The 20,642-nt window shown below is 43.6% G+C and overlaps 1 protein-coding gene across 5 annotated transcripts in view; it reads left to right on the top strand.

Annotated features, from left to right (window-relative positions):
• Positions 1 to 17,324, top strand: part of ZNF346 (zinc finger protein 346) — a 112,576-nt gene extending 95,252 nt beyond the window's left edge. For all 5 annotated transcript variants that reach the window (XR_013229149.1, XR_013229146.1, XR_013229144.1 and 2 more), the window contains one exon: positions 15,588 to 17,324. Coding sequence is in view for 1 of the 5 variants with exons in the window: in XM_077326305.1 (XP_077182420.1) it covers positions 15,588 to 15,593 (6 nt within the window). In the remaining 4 variants the exon portion in view is untranslated. The remainder of the gene's footprint in view (positions 1 to 15,587) is intronic.
• The last annotated feature ends 3,318 nt before the right edge of the window (positions 17,325 to 20,642 follow it).

Here is a 20,642-nt window from a genome sequence, read left to right as displayed (position 1 = left end):
TGGTGACACCGGTATGTGCTGGAACCCAGGGAGGCAGGAGGCTCGCTGCCATGAAGGGCTTTTTGTTTGACTTCAGTTCTGTACTATAAATCAGGAGCAGTGCCCCAGCCCTGGCCCCTCTTGCAGGAGAGGAGAGAGAGGAAGAGACCACATCCAGGGCCCTGGCCTTGCAGCATGAAGTTTGCTTTGCTGGGCCCTTGCTGGGTGGCCTGGCAGCAGCAATTCTCGCCATCACCCAGCAGGTGGGATGTGAAAGCCAAGGGAGACCCCACTGCCTCCCCCTGGGGGAAATGCCTTAAGAGGGACCAGAGAAGTGTTGGCTCTGTATCAAAAGAGAACGCAAAACCTTTCTTCATGGCGGCTGCAGAGATCAGTGAATGAAACAGAAGGGAAGTTACCACCTAGTCTCTGCAGTTCAAACAGCTGTTAAAAGGCGCAAGAGCTGGTAAAAAAAAAAGTTGGCAACTCTGTGGCATGAGCAATCAAATAGCATTAAATAAGACATAAAATCATACTGAATGCATATTCCCTTTCTATTCCTTTCATACAGTAGGTTAGAGGCAGCACTGTCTATTTCCTACTGTCAGTCACATTTAATCTTAAAAGCTTTCTTCCCCTAATGTAGGATGCAACAACAACAACAACAAAAGTAAACTCTGTTAAGTACATACAAGGGGTCCCCCCAGGAGGGTTTATCTTACATTATAAAAATTTTAAAGAACATTGTTTTCCCTCTCAGGAGAATCACATCTAATGTGTATAGTCAACTAGTGTGTGTGATTGTGGGGGGAGACAATTTAACCTGCCTTTTGTACCTTTGACAACAGCTTGTGTTGCAGAGCTGACAGCTTTTCACTTTATAAAATATATTAAAACCTAGTATCTGCAGATCATCCAAGGATCTTGTAAGAAGGTTGGCGAATTTATGTCCAGTGAAACCACTGCATTCTTTGTATGGCTGTTGCTCTATGATCCTGTTGGAACTGTATCTAGGGAAGGACAAGAGTGGGCCTTGCTCTTATAAGGTCCCATTAATAAACAGTTCTGGTATTCTTTTTTAAACCCTTGATATGAGCTCTAGGCCCTGGAAACTTGTGCCAGAATAAAAACCTGGTAGTCTTTAGGGAGCCACTAGATTCCTGTTTATTAAAATGATGATGATGAAGTGACTCTTCATGTACAGCTGGCCCAAATTCTCAGTCTGTCCTTCCATGGCTCTTATCTATGTAAGAAGCCAGGAATAATGCCTGTGTTCTCAGCCACAAAATGAAATACCAGTGAGCGCTGGAAACCAATTGATCTGACTGGATGAGGCCCTTAAGAATAACATGTTTCACAACTGGTCGGCCTGAAAAAGAACCACGGACACCTCTTCCTTTGAGTGGAGGTGCCCCTCCTCCCTGCTAGGCTGGCATTGCCTGTCCCAGGGCAGGCCTATAAAGTGCCAAAGAAGGAGCAGCAGGCAGGAGAGCTCAACAACCCTGCAGCAGCCATCTAAGGAAAAGGAGGGAAGGGGGAAGCAACCCCCCTCGCCTCATCCCTTCACCACCCCCCTCTCCCACCCCTGAGCTCAGCCACAGGCGCCTGGCTCCAGCTCCAAACAAATGATTAGAAAGCTGGTTATAATTGGATAGGAGGGAGAAGGAGGGGCTCGCCTGCTGAGAGCCACTTGGATCCAGGATGGGAGAGAGACAAGGGCTGCTGGCAGCTCCCTCAAGGAAAACTCTGATCCTCCCTCAGGCAGAAGCTGAGCCCACAGGATGACAGAACAGGCCACTGCAGTGGAAAGATGCTGGTTTGTGTTTTGGCTTTCCCCAGCAAACGGTTGCACCCCTTTCTTTGAGCAGTCAGTGTGCTGGATGTAACGGTGTAAAGGCCCCAATCTGGTTGTACGTTACAGCTTGGCTGCAGAGGCCACTCACCAAACAGGGCAGTTTACAAATCATAGGATGCAATGCTCTCTCCAGGGACACAGATGTATTCATACCCGGCAGCTGCTATAATCCAGAAGTGCATTGCTACATTTACTGGCTGGCCAAACCACCAGCTGGTGCCAATGAAAGTCTCTCCATAATGAGTTACCATGAGTTACCTAAAGTCAATCCCTGTCAGTTTCATTCTGTTCATGCGACTGTAGCCTCACCTGGTGTGAAGCAGCACTGCTCCACTGGATTCAATAGATCAAAATATTTGGCCAAAGTGCTGTGGCTTAGAAAGCATGCTGAAGGCTAGATTTGCCACTAGCTTAAACCTGCAGGAACATCTCTCCTTTGGGATCAGTAGAGAACTGTCACAATGACTGAAACTGACTGCATGTGTGGTCATCAGAACTGAAGGCAGATTCTAAGTAGGTGCTATTAATGGGAACCAAAAGAGCCAGCCAAACCCCTCACCTTAGTATGAATTTGTCCCTAAAGCAAAGAACCTGAGGATATTTTCACTATATAGACCAGACTAAAACATATCCTATTGAGTTCAAATACGATTCACTTGCCAATAGGAATTCATAGGAATATAGCAGCCCCAGCATGTATGCATGTGCACACACCCACCCAAGAGTTGACTTCTTTGTGACTTACTGCCATGCAAGTGAGCAGAGGGTTAATGTGGTTTTTACTTTTCTTGCTTTTATTATTTGAAAGGAAAAATTCTGTTGGCTAGAATGTGCTTATATGTTTTTTAATGGCTTTCTTCAGCTTTCTGCCCCAAATTAACAACATTCATAAGAAAGTAATTCCAGATTAAAAGGTGCTCTTGGGACCAAGAGCAAAAAATAATAAGTCAAGAGATACCCCAGGTCACCTAACCAAAAACTTTAGATCCATCCAAGTGACCACTGCCAACATCTAATTTTGTTATTCTGAAAGCTGATGCCTGAGGATGGTCTTAGAGGAAAGTCTACGCATGACATTTTTAATGAACTGGTCCTGCTACAGGCTCACTTGTCCCAGTTTGGTAAGGAGAATGCCCAAATTGGAAGCATGTTCAGCAGTTTCTTCAAAACCTCCAAGAAAAGGCATCTCACAACTTCTTCAATTAGCTGTTTTCTGTTACCAAACCCACCTTATACAGCAACACATTTTCTAAAAAAAAAAATAATAATAAGTTTTGCCATTGAAATCATATGGGCTTGAATCCTGACCACAGGATTCACAGAATGTGGTTTTCCTGCCTCCTCCCTCCCATGGCAGATCCAAATGCCCCTCAGGATCCTGGCCCCGGATTTCAGGGGGCATTCAGTGCAACTTTCACTCCACATGCAGAAGTCCTTGCACTACTGGCAACACTCATTAGGATGCAGCTTTCTTCCCTGACAAAGAGCAGCCCTCTTTCAAGACCTCACAAATGCACTGCTCATCAACTTGCTCTTTCCCCAGTTGATCTGTTTTCAAAAAGCCTACTCCAGAGCCTACATCCTTCATTGGAGTCAACCGACAGGGTGTTTATTGATCTGTAGGACTCGATTAATGTTTAACTAACTTCTGTGATTGTCTTTTGCAGAGGGTGGTAGTGGGGTGGTTTCAGCCCAAAGGCACTATGCCTTGACTTGGCCAGCACTGATTCCTTTCATTTTTCACGGGTTCCTATTCTGTGGCTCTTTGTGTTCATTGCAGAGGGTTGGAAGTAAAAATCACTCTTCAGTGTAAAGATCTGTAGAAAGCAGGGGCCTTTCACGTAGGCCTCTGAGTCATCCCATGAAAGATCCTCTGAGAAGCAGCAGAAGAGGAGGAGGAGGAGGAGGCATTCTTGCAAGAAAGGTGCTGCTGTATTGATGGAGGTGCTCTGGACAGATGCCTGCAGGGCTCAGCACGGGCACAGGGCAGTCTCCTTTAATGGCTTATTTTAAAATTCTTCCCCTTGCGTGCAGGCTTGAGTGGGACGCAGTGCCTAGCAGGAAGTGCCTGGCCCGGCCCTCCCTGAGCTGCCTGCCCTCCTCTCAGCCCTGACTGCTTCCGCCCCTGAAGAGCAACAACAACATAGGGCTTTGAAATGCCTCCCACTCTCCCCCACCCCCCATCGCATCCACTTGCCACAGCAGCTGCCTGCCCTTTGCTCTGCCGAGGTCAGAGTGCCGGCTTGGGGCAAGGACTGGCACATCTGCTGCTCTCTGCATGGCCCGAAAGAAAGTGAAATGGGGAATTAAGAGGGGAGGGCAACCAAGGCCACACATAAGGATGGTATCTGAGCCTACGACTGGAGCAGACCCAGGGCTCTAACTATTTGCCGCTCAGCATCTGTGGGATAGAGAAGCATTTCAGCCCCCAATAAACTAACATCATCTGACCAATTCCAGTTATTTAGGAACTAAAGTAGTTTATTTTATGCTGGTTCTTTTGGCTTCTAGCTCTCAGTCCACTGACTTCTGCTCAGCTCATCCAACGAGGCATGCCAGAAGCATAAACATTACAACAGAGACGCGTGCTAACATCACAAGAGTTGGCAACGGCAGCATTGCGCCATGATGACATCATGGAGCACCAACATAACATTGTTTTCCAATATGCTGCTTGGCAGCAGGAACAAAATGCTCATTAAATACTTATGTTCAGCAAGTATGAGCAGATGGGAATCTTTGGATGAACAGAAGGAAACCTGCATTTTACCAATTTCCCAACATTTGCCAACTGGAGAACAGTAGCAGTGTGTCATTTGGATTCAGCAGTACTGTCCCAATGAGCAATAGCTGGGCAAGAGCCAGAATGGGGGCTTCCTTTTGTGAAGCTGAATTTTGAAATGAAATAACATGCTTGTTGCAAGGGCAAAAACCTTCCCTGCACATTATATCAAGGTTTAGTGATATCAGTATTGGGGAAAGTGGTAAGGAGTATGGAGAATATGAGTTACAGAAACAACATCCATATCCATTAACAAACCTCTCTTAGAGCTCACTCATGAATTGGGGATCTGGCATATTCCTACTGTATCTTAGTGCTGGCTACCCCGCTGGGGGAAAAAAGAGCTGTTTTTTACCCCACTTTTCACTACCCAAAGGAATCTCAAAACAGTTTACGATGGCCTACTCTTCTTCTCCCTACACCAGACATCCTGTGAGGTAGGTGAGGTTGGGAGAACTGTAAGAGAACTGTGGCCCAAGGTAACTCAGCTGGTTGCATGTGGAGGAGGAATAGGGCAGTGGTCCCCAACCACCGGGCTGCGAAGGCCTCGGCGCTGGGCCTTTATTGACATAAAATGTATAAGACATATAAAAATAGGGTTTAAAATTTCAACAAAATAATAAAATGGGGTTACATAACCAAACAGATCTTAAAATGATTAAATAAACTATAAAAGATAAAATACAAGGTAGGCAGCATATTATAAAAGCATCTTAGTTAAAACTCTGGCAACTAAAATGGTTATCTCTGGGTCATTGTCAGAGAGCAGAAATTGCAAGGTCATAGATTTACTTACAGAAGGCTTGTTTCCCAGCAAAGCAACAAAGCTGTCATCCCGACACTGCTCATATAAGGGACAATCTAACAAAATGTGTGAGACAGAGTCAGGGCAGCCAGAACCACACGGACAGAGTCTCGCATGGTATGGGATATGGTGGAATCTTCCCTCTAAGACCTTTGAGGGGAAAACATTCATTCGTGCCAGGAGAAAAGCTCTTCTCAGGGGTGGGACATCAAGGAGATGCAAATATGTAGGCATAATATTTCTCTGCATAGTGATGCCAAAGAATGTTGGTGAGCAGACTCAAGGCTGGGTAGGTATGAGTTCCTGCTGCTCATGATCTAATATTCTCTGTTTAATAATCCGGAAGATACATTTTTCTTCCAGAGGTAGTAGGGAGTTCAGATCGATGCCAATGGAGACTAATTTTTGTTCAATAGCCTGGAACCATTGAAATTTAAGAGGGTCACTTTTTAGACAAGTTAAAAGGCTGCCAGTTTCTATTCTAAAAAACAGTCTGACCCAGAATTTAAAAGTAGCTATCCAGGCCCTTGTCTCTACCCTAATTTGGCCAAATTCTGCGCAAATGGCATGGTAGGAGACACAGTTGGGAACCCCTGCAATTTGCCTATAGAAAGCAGATTGAACACCCTCAATAGATTTATTAAAGGCAGGAACCCATAAGGGGCATCCAAACAGGAGCTGGGACATTACTTTGGCATTAAAAATTTTAATTGCTGCAGGGATAAATTGGTTACCTTTCGCAGAGAAAAAGAACTGTTTTATCAAGGAAGATGAGGATTTGGCCAGATTGATAGCTCGTTGGCAGTGGGAGCTCCATTTCTGGTTATACTGGAAGGTAACACCTAGATACTTAAATTTTTCGACTTGTTCTATTGAAGTGCCTCCAATAGACCAAGTCATTGCATGCCAGCTCTTAGAGAAAACCAAAACTTTTGTTTTACCATAGTTAATTACTAACTTATTATCTTGGCAATATTGGTAAAAGGTGGATAAGTATCGCTGTAAGCCAACCCTTGTGTATGAGAGTATTGTAGTATCGTCGGCATACAACAACAAAGGAATATGCTGGGAACCAAGTTTTGGGGGATGACCATTAATAGGTTCCAGTTTTAACGCTAAATCATTAATGAATAAATTAAACAACAAAGGGGCCAGAATACAGCCTTGCTTAACTCCAATGGTCATTGAGATCTTAGAGGTTAAGTCTCCCTTTGAAGAGTACCGGACTTGGCAGGAGGTGGACACATAAAGTTTTTGGATGAGAAACACAAGTCTCGGTTCCATACCCATTGATCGCAATTTATTCCAGAGCATATCCCTATCTATCTTATCAAAGGCACTTTTAAGGTCTATAAAAGCTGTGTATAGCCTCTTACCATTTTGGGACGTATATTTCTCGGCCAGGCATGAGAGAGTTAAACAATGATCTATAGTAGAGTTACCCTGCAAGAAACCAATCTGTTCAGGACCTATAATTCTTTGAGAGCGAGCCCAATCAGTTAGGCGCCGTTCGAGATGTTTTGCATAAATCTTACCTATAATTGATAATAAACTAATAGGTCTAAAATTATTAGGGTCATTATGGTCACCATTTTTAAACATGGGAACAATGATTGAATTCAACCAAGAACTTGGGACAATCCCATGTAAGTCAATTAAGGTAAATAAGTTGGCCAAGGGAGGAGCCCACCATTTAGGGTTGTTTTTTAGAAGTTCAGCTGAAAGGACATCCTGGCCTGGGGCTTTGCCTAACTTAAGGCTCAGAATTAGTTCCTCTACTTCGTCAGGCAAAACTGGGGACCATCTAGGGACATTAGTTGGGATGGAGTCATTCAGCAGATTTTCTGGAGCTGCTGGGACATTAAATAGAGCAGAAAAATGATCAACCCAAACTTGGGGGGCAATAATAAGTTCTAAATTATCAGTCTTCCCCCTCAAGAGTCCTCTTACAGCTGACCAGAATGCTTTGGAATGTTTTAACCTGTTTAATTTATACCGCTCCCCAAGTGGTGTACAGATGTATATCCTGCCTTTTTCCTCAACAAGGACCCACATTTTATCCTCACAACAACCCTGTGAGGTAGGTTAGTCTAAACGTATGAAACTGACCCAAAACAAGTTGCCATGGCTGACTGGGGATTCAAACCTGGGTCTCCCAGAATCTAGTCCAGTACTCTTACCATTACATCATACTAGCCGCCTTTTGCTCACCTGCCTTGCTTCTCCATCTCCTTCCCAGTGGCAGCAGGATCAAGGGCTTGTAACAGAGATGTTAAAGCAGAGTGACGACATTGGCCAATGCCTTTCTTGCCCATCCCCCAGTCTCCCAAAGCCAGCAGCCCCCGCTTTATACTGAGCTGCCCAAATGAAATAACTTCCATCCAGCTTAAGATGCTCCCCTCCCAGAGCCCCTCTGCAAACACAGTTAAGGGCTCAGGAGATAAGTCCAAAGTAAAAGAGTTCAGTCTTCCAAATCTGGGTTGACCAGGATTGTAAACAATTTTCCGTGGAGATCTGCTGGAATTATTGTACTGAATACAGGGCATACTTATGAAGACTGAGCTGGTGCCTCACTTTGGAGAGTGGACATGGTTCCTCTGGGAGGAGTCTGTGGCTATCTGGTGGTTCTCTAGCAGAAATGGACACTTCTCAGAGCATCAGGGCACGGGGTCTGGCTTCTAGACTTTCTATTGTTATAGCCTTGTTCACAGGTTACAGGGTTTTCACTTACACCATGCACTGACATGTATACATCTGTAAGAAAAAGCCAGAACATGTTCACTTTCCAAACAAAACCTGGGACCAGTACTCAGATAAATGCGGAGTTTAAATTGCACACTCAGCAATTGAGTATATGCATTGAGTGTAACATGAGAAATACTGAACATATGTATAATGAATACTCAAGTGTACATTGTACATACGTTTACTGTAATTTATGTGCAGGGCTAGAGAGTTTGGCCATCCTTACTCTAAGCTTCTTCCTGCTTTGTAATGCCTAGAACTTTTTCACTGCTAATCTAGCAATCCTCTCACATAATTTCTCCTCACTCAAGAGTTGTTTTCTTTTTTTTTTAATGATTTTTTTTATTTTCATAAAGATAGAAATATAGGATGCAACACGAGTTATTGATACAAAAAGCAGTAAATAAAATATAATCATCATTTGAAAATATACGACCCCACATTGACTCCACAGTGATATAAACTTTTGCCCAAAACTCTAAGAGCCATGAGTCTAAGAGCCATCCACATTTCCACTACATTAAAAAAAAAAGGCCTGTTTAGATATACAAAAGAAAAGTTATTATTAATCAACTTACTTGAGAGATCGTAGACCTCACGTTAACTGCTTGATACAATCTAAGAGCTATCCTGGTAGATATTTCTAGGTTTAAGTTAGATGCTTAACATTAAACATTTCTTATAGAACAGTATGAGTTTTGGCCCTGTATCAATACCCTGATGAAGGGAGAGGAAAGTAGGGCTTTGCCTTAAAGATGTACAAAGAAAAAAAATTACAAAAGGATTTCATAATTTCTCTTTATCCTTAATACAGATACATCTACATTTATACTTGACCCATTCTAAGAGCCACCCTGACAGGTATAAGTTGAGAGCTTTGCATTTTCTACAGATCAATATGAGCTTTGGCCCTATAACAATACACCAATAAAAAAAAATAAGGGGGGAAAGCCCCATTTTATATTTCCAACACTAACGATTATATTACCTATATGCCTACTAAGGAAAAGAAACAAGAGAGAAAAAAGGCACTGCTTCCCCTTTTTCATAAAAATAGCAATGTAGGATACAGTATATGTTGTTAATACAGAGAATAATAAGATTTCCAGGTTTAGATTAAATGCTTAACATTAAACATAGAACAATATAAGCTTTCAGTCTTCTATAGCTTCTCCTTATCCTTAATTCTTATTCATCTACAAAACAATTTATACTTGACCCATTCTAAGAGCCATCCTGACAGGTATATTTTCAGATTTAAGTTGAAAGCTTAACATTAAACATTTTCTACAGGTCAGTGTAGGCTTTGGTCCTAGAACAATACACTAATAGAAGAAAGAAAAAATAAGGGGGGAGAACCCCATTTTATATTTCCAACACTAATGATTATATTACCTATATGCCTACAAAGGGAAAGAAACAAGAAACAAGAGAGAAAGAGACACTGCTTCCCCTTTTTCATAAAAATAGAAATATAGAATACAGTATAACATTAAACATACAACAATATGAGCTTTCCATCTTCTTAAGGGGGTCTCATCTCGAGGCTTGCTACATCTTGTCGTTCCCGTAGACTTATATTCTGTCCCATTGGCCTTTGGCGTAGAAAGTGCAGTTGTACTCTTTCCCGCAGAATATGCATCGATAAATCTTGAGGCCGTTGCACCTCCTGGACTCCAGTATCAATACAATTTTTTCCCCAAAGAGCTCCTTTAAATCGGTTACTTTCACTGCAGATCCATATTTCTTTTGATTGATTTTTGTACACTGTTGCTTTGAGATGGCTGTATGTCTTTTTAAAAAGGCTGTCCTTATCTGGGCTGCAGAACTCCAGCATCCCATTTTCCGTCTCCAGAATTTCAGATTTCTCTTCTACTGTTGGTTTTGCACCTTGTTTAGAGCTGTCATCAGCCACTGTTATTGATCCATCATTCCTGTTAAAGACTTCTTCCTTGGCATCTTGGATCTCCTTGAAGATATGAATTTCAGATTTCTCTTCTGCTGTTGGTTTTCCACCTTGTTTAGAGCTGTCATCAGCCACTGTTATTGATCCATCATTCCTGTTAAAGACTTCTTCCTTGGCATCTTGGATCTCCTTGAAGATATGAATTTCAGATTTCTCTTCTGCTGTTGGTTTTCCACCTTGTTTAAAGCTGTCATCAGCCACTGTAATTGATCCATCATTCCTATTGGAGACTTCTTCCTTGCCATCTTGGATCTCCTTGGAGATATTTTTGACCAATCCATCTATAAATACTTTGTAATCTTGAGTTTGTATCTCTATTAGATGAGCCAATCTTTTTAACATAGACATGTTTTTGACTTTAAAAAAAACCGGCCTCAAACAATTTTACAAGTGGCCAGTAGAGGTCCTCTGTTTTATCCTCTGGCATGTGACGTATTGAAGTCAGTTAAGGCAGGTATTCTTGTGCTGGCACAGAGTTCTCGTGAGATTTTCCCATTCACAGCTCTTATCTCTTATTTCCGAAAACCAAAACAATTACAATAAGAGCTTTTGCCAATTAATTTGAGTTGATTTGAGTCCTTCTTCTGCTTAGTTAGGAGAATTAGCCTGCCTCATAACGAGGTGGCTTCGGGCAGAGCAGAGTAAGAGGAGGGGGGAAACAAAGGGCTTTGATGTAGGAGGAGTGACGGAGAAAAAAAACGAGAGATACTTGCAGTAAATGATGTTTTGGAACTCAGCCGATGTCCTCCCCTCAGTTCAAAACGTTCATTTGTGGTAAATCATCGTGTAGGGTTGAAGGAGATACTTTAAGATTAAAGAAAGAAAAGAAAGTCCGAGATAGAAAATGGCAGTCGTCCTCTGGACCTGGAACGCTGACAGCCTATAATCCAGGGAGATATACTCCCTAAAGGATTGGAGACGGCCCCAAGAACTTCCTGGGTAGAAAGGTGAGGTGGGGTTTGCGTACCCCTCCTCTTTTCTGCCAATTGCTTGCGCAATTGACCCCTGTCAGGCTTCAGAGATAGCAGAGCAGATGCCCTGCCACCCTCTCAGGACGACATCTTTAGCCACCAAGAGTTGTTTTCTTGATTTTGTTTGGTGCAGCATGCTTGAAAAACAGCAGCATTGCCACCCACATTCTTTTCTGTGTGAGCAGGGAAATGGTCATTGCACATATGTATTTTTTTTATTCCTTGACCACAGGCATGAATCAGTTGGGGGTGGGGGAGGAGGAGGAAGGGCTTAACCCTTCTACTGATAACTTGAACATCCCATTCAAAATAGAAAAAGGAACAACCAGTACATCCTTTAAGAAATGGCCTTGTACGTTAAGGCAAAAAATCCAGAAGCCATCTGAAGGTTAAAAATCAAACAGGTTAAAAAATGATGTGGTGGTGGAGATACATGTGATGGTGATACACACACAAAACCCCCATATGTTCATATGCTCTCACTCAAAATGAAATATTTTATCCTACCTACCTCAGGAGTAATGCATTGGGCCTCTGCCCTGTGATATATGCTTATCCTGACAGAGGCAAGGCCTAAATGTCCAGGATTCATGATATGGTTCCTCAGCTATGATTCTGTGTTGCTGTTTAACTTCAGTCTGGCCACAAAGATTGCTACTTTACACAGTCAGACCACAGCTGCAGTATTGTGTTCAGTCTTTGGATGCTATGCTTACTTGGGGTTGTGCCGCAAAGAATGATGACCATGAGAAGAAGTTTGCTGACCAAGCTAAAAATGAGAGATCCAAGCATATTTCAGTGGCATTTGCACAGCACTTGCCTCCTGCTGTTGGATGAGTCTCACATTCATTCTCTGAGTGTAAGACGAAGGGCTACCGTTTGATTGCTAACACCACTTCCATGAACTTCAACTCTGGAGAGCCAAAATGGACAGGGTTACCAGATCTAATCAGTCATGCCATGCTTTCTATTATACAATGACTACAGGCATCATTTCGTAGAAGGAGAAAGAAATTGTGCAGATACACCTAAGAAGAGAAGGCCGCATCAAGCTAGACATTTTTTAAAGTGTTCAGACATCTTGCGTGGATGCTGCTGGAAACTGGATAGCAGTCAATCGTGTGACAAGGCAGACACATTAATACACTTCCAAAGACCCCATCCTGTAGATTCCCAGGACTGCTATGAGAGCACCAACAACAACAACAAGAAGATAAAATCAGTCTGCACAAACTGCAATATCCTCTGTTGCTCCCCAAATTCCCCCTCTGTCTACCTGACCTGTCACCCGCTCCCAACATTGATTTAATATAGATTTTACCTCTCCTTTCTGCTAGCTGGAACAATTAAGTCTTTCTTATCTGATGGGTTTTCTGGCCAGCCTAGTTAGACAGGATGGCTAGCCCTGGACCAATTATACACGGCGGCCACTACTCCGAGGGGCCGCTGCGCCATTGCGTCAGGGCAGGATGCCCAGCGTTCCCCATGTACGCATGGGGGTGGGGCTTCCCAGCGTACGCTGCCACCCCAGGGCAGCACATGCGCACACACGCCGGGGCCGGGAAGCCCAAAAGGAACTTTGCAAATGGCAGCTGCTCTGGGTGAGTGGGGAGGGTCTGAGCTCCCACCACACGTGACAGCGGGGGCAGGAGGTGTGCAGTGTCCCTACAGGGACACCATGGGTCAGAGTGGGCAGGCCAAAAGGTTCGGCGCTGTCAATTATGCACAACGCCTGCCAGCACTAGCCCCTGCTGGCGCCTGCAGTATCCCAGGGACTGCGGAAGTTCCCGTGTTTCCATAACATGGATCTTCCGTGACCCTGGACTGGGCCCTGCCCGCACTAGTGGGGGGGCATGCATAATCGGGGATTTTCCCCAATGCCCTGCCACCGCCAGCATGGGCATTCTGGCCCATGCATAATGGGTCCATGAGAGGGAAACTATTGTCCTATACATAGGACCTGTTAGAAGGGAGGCTGGAATAAATCTTCTATGTACTCCACCTGCATCCCTTTCATCTTTCATCCATGAAGCTCAGCATACTCTGGAGAAAGGTTGGCTCCAATAGGATGTTCAGAAGAAGAAGAAGAAGAGTTGGTTCTTATATGCCGCTTTTCCCTACCCGAAGGAGGCTCAAAGCGGCTTACAGTCGCCTTCCCATTCCTCTCCCCACAACAGACACCCTGTGGGGTGGGTGAGGCTGAGAGAGCCCTGATATCACTGCTCGGTCAGAACAGTTTTATCAGTGCCGTGGCGAGCCCAAGGTCACCCAGCTGGTTGCATGTGGGGGAGCGCAGAATCGAACCTGGCATGCCAGATTAGAAGTCTGCACTCCTAACCACTACACCAAACTGGCTCTCTGGACACTGGAAGGGCTTATCTGGATCAGAGCCTGCTTTAGAAACAGAAGAGGCCTCAAAGAATTTTATCTGGCCTTCTGGTCCATAGAATCGATTAAGGTCCTGAGAGTCCTAATTCATAAACATTTTATATCATTGTATGTAAAAGAGCCTACTGTATATTTAATATTTCTTTTCCTGTATTTTATGTATGCTGTTCTATTTATGCCTGACCATCAATAAAGGTGGCCATCAATAAAGGTGGCCATGCCAAAATGCGTCTAGTCAGTGAAGGCATTCGTATGAATGTACACATGGATTTTAATGAGGCTATATTTCAAGCCTTGGGTTTTTAATTTTAATAAATATTTATATTCAACGTTACATTGTGTTCTACCCTATAGAGGCTTGAGCACATTTCCCTTATTTTGATTTTTTTTTTAGGGAGGGGGGTGGCTCAGGATAATAAACCAGCAGTCATCCCATTTTAACTTCACAACAGCCACAGGAAGTGAAGTTCAGTTGAGAGATGGTGTCTGAGTCAAGCAGGGGTGTGAATGTTGGTCTCCCCAGTCCTAGATTCTAGACTTAGAAACATCTGCTCACTACAGGACACCGCAGGCATGAATCAGTGGGATGGAGGCCTGAATCCTTGGCCTACTGGCCATTTTTATATTCCATTTAAAATAGAAAAATGACCAGCAGGAGAAAGGGTTAAACAATTCCTGCTGCTTCTCCAACCATTGCAGTCCCTTCCTAAAACTATTATTGGGAATGGATATCTGTCCACCAGTGTTACTACTGAACCCAGAGGTTTGAAGGTGTAGGCTAAGGACCATGTTTATGTTTAACTTTATCTTTGTATCAAGACAAATAGTAATATCTTTGGGGAACTTCTTACATTTACTGTAACTGGATACAAATATATTTGATGAATATCAGGTAAGAGAAATTAATCAACTTTGGGATTCTGAACCAGTGTAGGAAGAGACCTTCCTGATTCTGTTATGTACCTCAAACGGCTCTAGATTCAAGGTAGTCAATTCTGGGCTGTACAGTGGTGAGCAGAAGAGTAACGAATAACACCTCTGGCAATGCAAATGCCCTTTGGCATTCAGATAATGTGACAGCAATGGAGTCCAAAAAAATTGGGACATAGTTTTCCTTGCTTCATCTAGGGGCCAGTATGGACCATGTCAGATTTATACAGGTAAAATAATGTGTCTGTATGTTTACAAACAACTCTCAGATTGCACTTAGTTTACACCAAGTTCTGTTCAAAAATGTAGCATGTATGCGCATTTTGAGTGGAAGCTCTTATAAACCACCCTGAGCTGCAAGGGAGAGCAGCATATAAATTGAATGAATGAATGAATGAATGAATGAATGAATGAATGAATGAATGAATGAATGAATGAATGAATGAATGAATGAATGAATGAATGAATGAATGAATGAATGAATGAATGAAGCCATGGGCAAGCCAGGTTATAAAGTCATAAATTATTCCTGACAAGTGGGAAATGTAAACATGGCCATGCTAGCCATCAAGGAGCATAATTTAGCCATGTTAGATTTGTATATTAAAGAGAGTGTGCAAAATGTATGTACCTTCTACATGTTGGCAGAGTTTAAATATGCAAAGAAGAGCAGTGTGCCAGGCTACAAAATAGAATAAAAACAGTCTTATTCTGAATAGACACAAACTTTGTATAGAAAGAGGAGAGGGAGTCCTATCGTCTGTCTATTGTCTTCCTCCTGTTCATTCAGGAGGCAAGCAGGAAGGAAGTATTCTCAAAGGAGCAGGAAGTTTCCAAAAAGCTACAAGACAATGGAGATTATTTTAAAAACACCCGGAAGTTCCACATCTCCTCTGATGCCCCCTTCATATGTTTCATTACAGATCTTTCATATTCCAATACCATATACACATAGTTTCATATATCATACACATATGGGAAAATATCCTATATTTGAATGCTCAGAGTGCATTGAACCAAAGAAGGTTTCTGTCCAAAAATTCAGTAGTGGGAGTGTCCGAGGGTAGAACTGGCTGCCCTATGAAATCTCAGGTTATAATTTGCCTTAATGACTAAATTTGAAATTTTAAGTAATGTCTAATGATGTTATTTTGTCGGTTTCACAGATCTGACATCAGCCCACCAAGAAATGATATATTGCAACATAGTTATCAATACTACCTGAGAAGATTCCAAAAGGAAGCATGAACTTATTTGCATTTCAGACCCTCCTCCATAGTCACTGATGAAAGGAGATCTTCAAATGCTGGGTCAACACGAAACAGAATCACTGTCTGTAGACCTTAAACATGAAGGCCACGTGGCCTCTGCCCTTAATTTGCAGAATATTATGCTTTGCCAAAGGAAAAATTATCTATAGACCTCTTGGAGGACAGGAACTGTGTAGTTCAGACAGAAGTGAAGCAACTGGGAAAATCATAACATGTTCAAGAATTGGTATGGTGTGTTAAGAAAATAATGGAGTCTTCTGTCCCAGTGTGAAGCCATTACATGCTAGAAAGCCAGCATGTAGGACAGTGGTCCCCAACCCCCGGTCACGGCCCGATGCTGGGCTGCAAGAGCTTCAGCAGCAGGCCGCGGCTTCCTCTCCCCGCCCCCCCTGCAGAAAGAGGCTCGCCAGGCCACGAGCAAATTGGCCACTGAAGCCAGGAGCGCAAATGCGCATGCGCGGCAGCCCCCACATGCGCAAAACTGCAGTGCGTGCACGTTTGCAGCCCCGCCAGGCACAAATGCACATGCGTGCGCGGGGCTGCCATGCATGCGCGGGGGCCCAGGTCGCCCTCTCTCCCCACCTCTTGGCAGCAGTCTCCAACCTGAAAAAGGTTGTGGACCGCTGACGTAGGAGATACAGTAAAAGTAGGAGTAAACTCAGGCTGGAATGTTACAAGATACAAGGACACAGACACTGTAGCAAAAAGCTTAGCATCATTTGGGGCGGAAGGAGGAATGAAAGTTAGAGCACTAACGTGGGGAGGAAAGGAGAAATCAAAAGTTAAAAGTGTAATGTGAAAGGATGAGAGTGTGAGCCTATTGATCTACTGGCCAATTGGACAGAGTCAGGTGTGTGCTTAAGATGAGCTGCCCTGCGAGGCAGACCTCAGAGTGGTTCTGGGACTGCCCTGGGCTGCTCTCCATGCTTTGCAAACCATGTTTTAGGTTAAATAAACCTTGCTGTTTCCTAAACTTAGTGTGATTCTTCATCCAACAGAAAGGCTCTGAAGATTTCACTTTTAACAGGTGCTCAGAAAACTGTAAGCCTGGGCATGAAACTGTAAAAGCCTAGTCTGGCAAGATTAGAAGCATCAATTTCTAGTTTAGAATTTACCTGTAATAATCCTGATGTGTAAAAAAAAAATCTCTCTCCTATGATTAGGGAGGAGAAAAGCAAGCAGCAGTATCAGCATTTACTCTTGACATTAGACCAACTACAGCTTTGCTGTACAATAGTAGGATGAGACACTGCTTCATTAGCTTACCACAGTGGATCTAGTAGCATTAGGAGTGAAGCACCATTAGAAATATTAATTAAATTTTTTCACATGTACAAGAGAAGCCAAAGTTAGAAATGAAAAGGGGAAGGAACCAACACTGAACAAATTGTATACATTGTGGTTATGGCAGAAATGGTAAAGTACTTGCAAGATATGCATAATATAATTAATCACTGGCAATTATTCTTTGCAAAACAGAAGCTGCACATCTTAGCACAGGAACAACAGATGGCAGGGATGTCTTTTATCGCATTACCAGTATCCATCATCTCAAAAAGTTTAGGATAATTTCATAACCTGATTTGTTTGTGTGTAATCCACAGAAAACTGGAATTAGATGTATATATTCTGCAGATGCCTTTTTCTTCAGTCTTCAGCCCCCCACTTTACTCATGTGCAGAGCAAACAACTTCTGCAAGATTTGCTACAAAATTCAGGTGGTACTTCAGTCGAATTCTGTATCCTGCAAAGGTCAACCCAAAACAAGCAGGACTGTTAAAGCTTGGAACAGCAAACCAACAGCACTACTAAGTACCAAAAGGGGGATCTGGGGCCAGCCTGAAGCGCAGTCTGAATCCTATGACCTGATTTCCAGTGTAATGCACAGGGCAGAGGGCACCCTTATTACTTCTGGGCCATAAACAGCAGCAGCTATGGTAATAATCATTTGTGAGGTCCAAACTCATGGTGCTGAGTGATTCTGAACTGCATTTGACTTGTACTTCACAATGGGAGTTGGGACTGGAGAAGATGATTCTGGACAAGGGAGGCAAGCTTGGAGTGGCTGCAGTCAATGCAGTAAGTAACAACATACAGCTGCCTATTTCCACATCTTAAGCCTTGATTAAGGATAGGTAGGATAGTACTGGTTGGGATGTACATAGAGATATTGGGGGGGGAGTGGAGCTTGGAGAAAATGGAGTTTGGGGAAGGAAAGGACCTCAGCAGCAGCAGAAGAAGAGTTGGTTCTTATATGCCACTTTTCCTTACCCAAAGGAGGCTCAAAGCGGCTTACAGTCGCCTTCCCATTCCTCTCCCCACAATAGACGCCCTGTGGGGTGGGTGAGGCTGAGAGAGCGCTGATATTACTGCCCGGTCAGAACAGCCTTATCAGTGCCGTGGCAAGCCCAAGGTCACCCAGCTGGCTGCATGTGGGGGAGTGCAGAATCGAACCTGGCTTGCCAGATTAAAAGACCGCACTCCTAACCACTACACCAAACTGGCAGAGTATAATGTCATAGAGTGGGACCAATCCACTTATAAATTTCTTTCCAGTTTTGATATAATCATGGTGCAGGAATCATGGCTTTTAAACCCAATTACCATGAATAGTTATGCCACATACACACTAGCGGCTCTAGCCTCTACTCACGGCAGAGCCAAAGGCGGGTTGGGAATTTTGATTGCTACATCATTGAATGCAGTAGTTAGCCAACTTCCCTCTTATTCACAAATGGCTATGGCAATTAGCATTTGCTGCCAGCAGATTTCATTCCTGGTTGTCAATGTCTATATGCCTCCCGGTAAGACCAATGCCCAACTGGATAAAGATTGGGAGGGCCTGGAAACATAGAATCATAGAATCATAGAATCATAGAGTTGGAAGGGGCCATACAGGCCATCTAGTCCAACCCCCTGCTCAACGCAGGATTAGCCCTAAGCATCCTAAAGGATCCAAGAAAAGTGTATCCAACCTTTGCTTAAAGACTGCCAGTGAGGGGGAGCTCACCACCTCCTTAGGCAGCCTATTCCACTGCTGAACTACTCTGACTGTGAAATTTTTTTTCCTGATATCTAGCCTATATTGTTGTACTTGAAGTTTAAACCCATTACTGTGTGTCCTCTCCTCTGCAGCCAACAGAAACAGCATCCTGCCCTCCTCCAAGTGACAACCTTTCAAATACTTAAAGTGGGCTATCATGTCCCCTCTCAACCTCCTTTTCTCCTTCTTGAAGTGAGGCCTCCAGAACTGCACACAGTACTCCAGGTGTGGTCTGACCAGTGCCGTATACAATGGGACTATGTGATCTTGTGATTTTGATGTGATGCCTCTGTTGATACAGCCCAAAATGGCATTTGCCTTTTTTACCGCTGCACCACACTGCCTGCTCATGTTTAGTTTACAATCCACAAGTACCCCAAGATCTCGTTCACACACAGTGTTATCTAGAAGCGTATCCCCCATCCAGTAGACATGCTTTTCATTTTTCTGACCCAGATGCAGAACTTTACACTTATCTCACATCTTATCTTTACACTTATCTTTACACATATCTTTACACTTTACTCACATCAAAATCACAAGATGTCATAGTCCCATTGTATATGGCACTGGTCAGACCACACTTGGAGTACTGTGTGCAGTTCTGGAGGCCTCACTTCAAGAAGGACGTAGATAAAATTGAAAGGGTACAGAGGAGAGTGACGAAGATGATCTGGGGCCAAGGGGCCAAGCCCTATGAAGATAGGTTGAGGGACTTGGGAATGTTCAGCCTGGAGAAAAGGAGGTTGAGAGGGGACATGATAGCCCTCTTTAAGTATTTGAAAGGTTGTCACTTGGAGGAGGGCAGGATGCTGTTTCTGTTGGCTGCAGAGGAGAGGACACGCAGTAATGGGTTTAAACTTCAAGTACAACGATATAGGCTAGATATCAGGAAAACATTTTTCACAGTCAGAGTAGTTCAGCAGTGGAATAGGCTGCCTAAGGAGGTGGTGAGCTCCCCCTCACTGGAAGTCTTCAAGCAAAGGTTGGATACACACTTTTCTTGGATGCTTTAGGATGCTTAGGGCTAGTCCTGCGTTGAGCAGGGGGTTGGACTAGATGGCCTGTATGGCCCCTTCCAACTCTATGATTCTATGATCTATGATTCTATGATTCTATCTTTATTAAATTGCATCTTGTTCTCATTTGCCCATTTTTCCATTGTGTTCAGATCTCGTTGAACTCTGCCTCTATCTTCCGGAGTATTTGCCAGTCCTCCCAATTTGGTGTCATCTGCAAACTTGATGAGTAGTCCCTCCACCCCCTCATCTAGATCATTAATAAATACGTTAAAAAGTACCGGGCCGAGCACCGAGCCCTGAGGTACCCCGCTACTCACCTCTCTCCAGTCTGATGAAACACCATTGACACCAACACCACACTGTTTGTTTTCCCCTCGCTTATTTTCACCCAGATGCTTTCCACTGTAGATTTGCTCTCCTTCACTAGAATTTCCTGACAGGTAAGCCCTTTCCTCACATACAGTGCCACTCCTCCACCTCTTCGATCTATTCTGTTTTTTCTGAACAGTTCATATCCATCCACCATTACATTCCAGTCATGAGAATCATTCCACCAAGTTTCTGTGATGCCTACTAGATCATACCTTTCCATCAGCATGAGAAGTTCCAGCTCTTCCTTTTTATTGCCCATGCTTTGGGCGTTAGTATAAAGACATCTGAATCCTTTTACTTTTGGTTCCCTATGAGCTGGCCTTGCCGGTTGGGCTGCCCCCGATCGTTTTCCTTCCATACACTCCCTATGTTGATCATCTCCTTCCCCTTGTGGCTTTAGTTTAAAGCTCTCCTGATGAATCTCCCCAGGTTCCTGCCAAACACATTCTTCCCCAGTTTCGATAAGTGCAGTCCATCAGGTGCTAGTAGGCCTTCCTCAAGAAAGCCTATCCC

This window comes from Paroedura picta, chromosome 3 (genome assembly GCF_049243985.1).
Source record: "Paroedura picta isolate Pp20150507F chromosome 3, Ppicta_v3.0, whole genome shotgun sequence".
Classification (NCBI taxonomy): domain Eukaryota; kingdom Metazoa; phylum Chordata; class Lepidosauria; order Squamata; family Gekkonidae; genus Paroedura; species Paroedura picta.
This window is presented reverse-complemented; position numbering and strand designations above follow the sequence as displayed.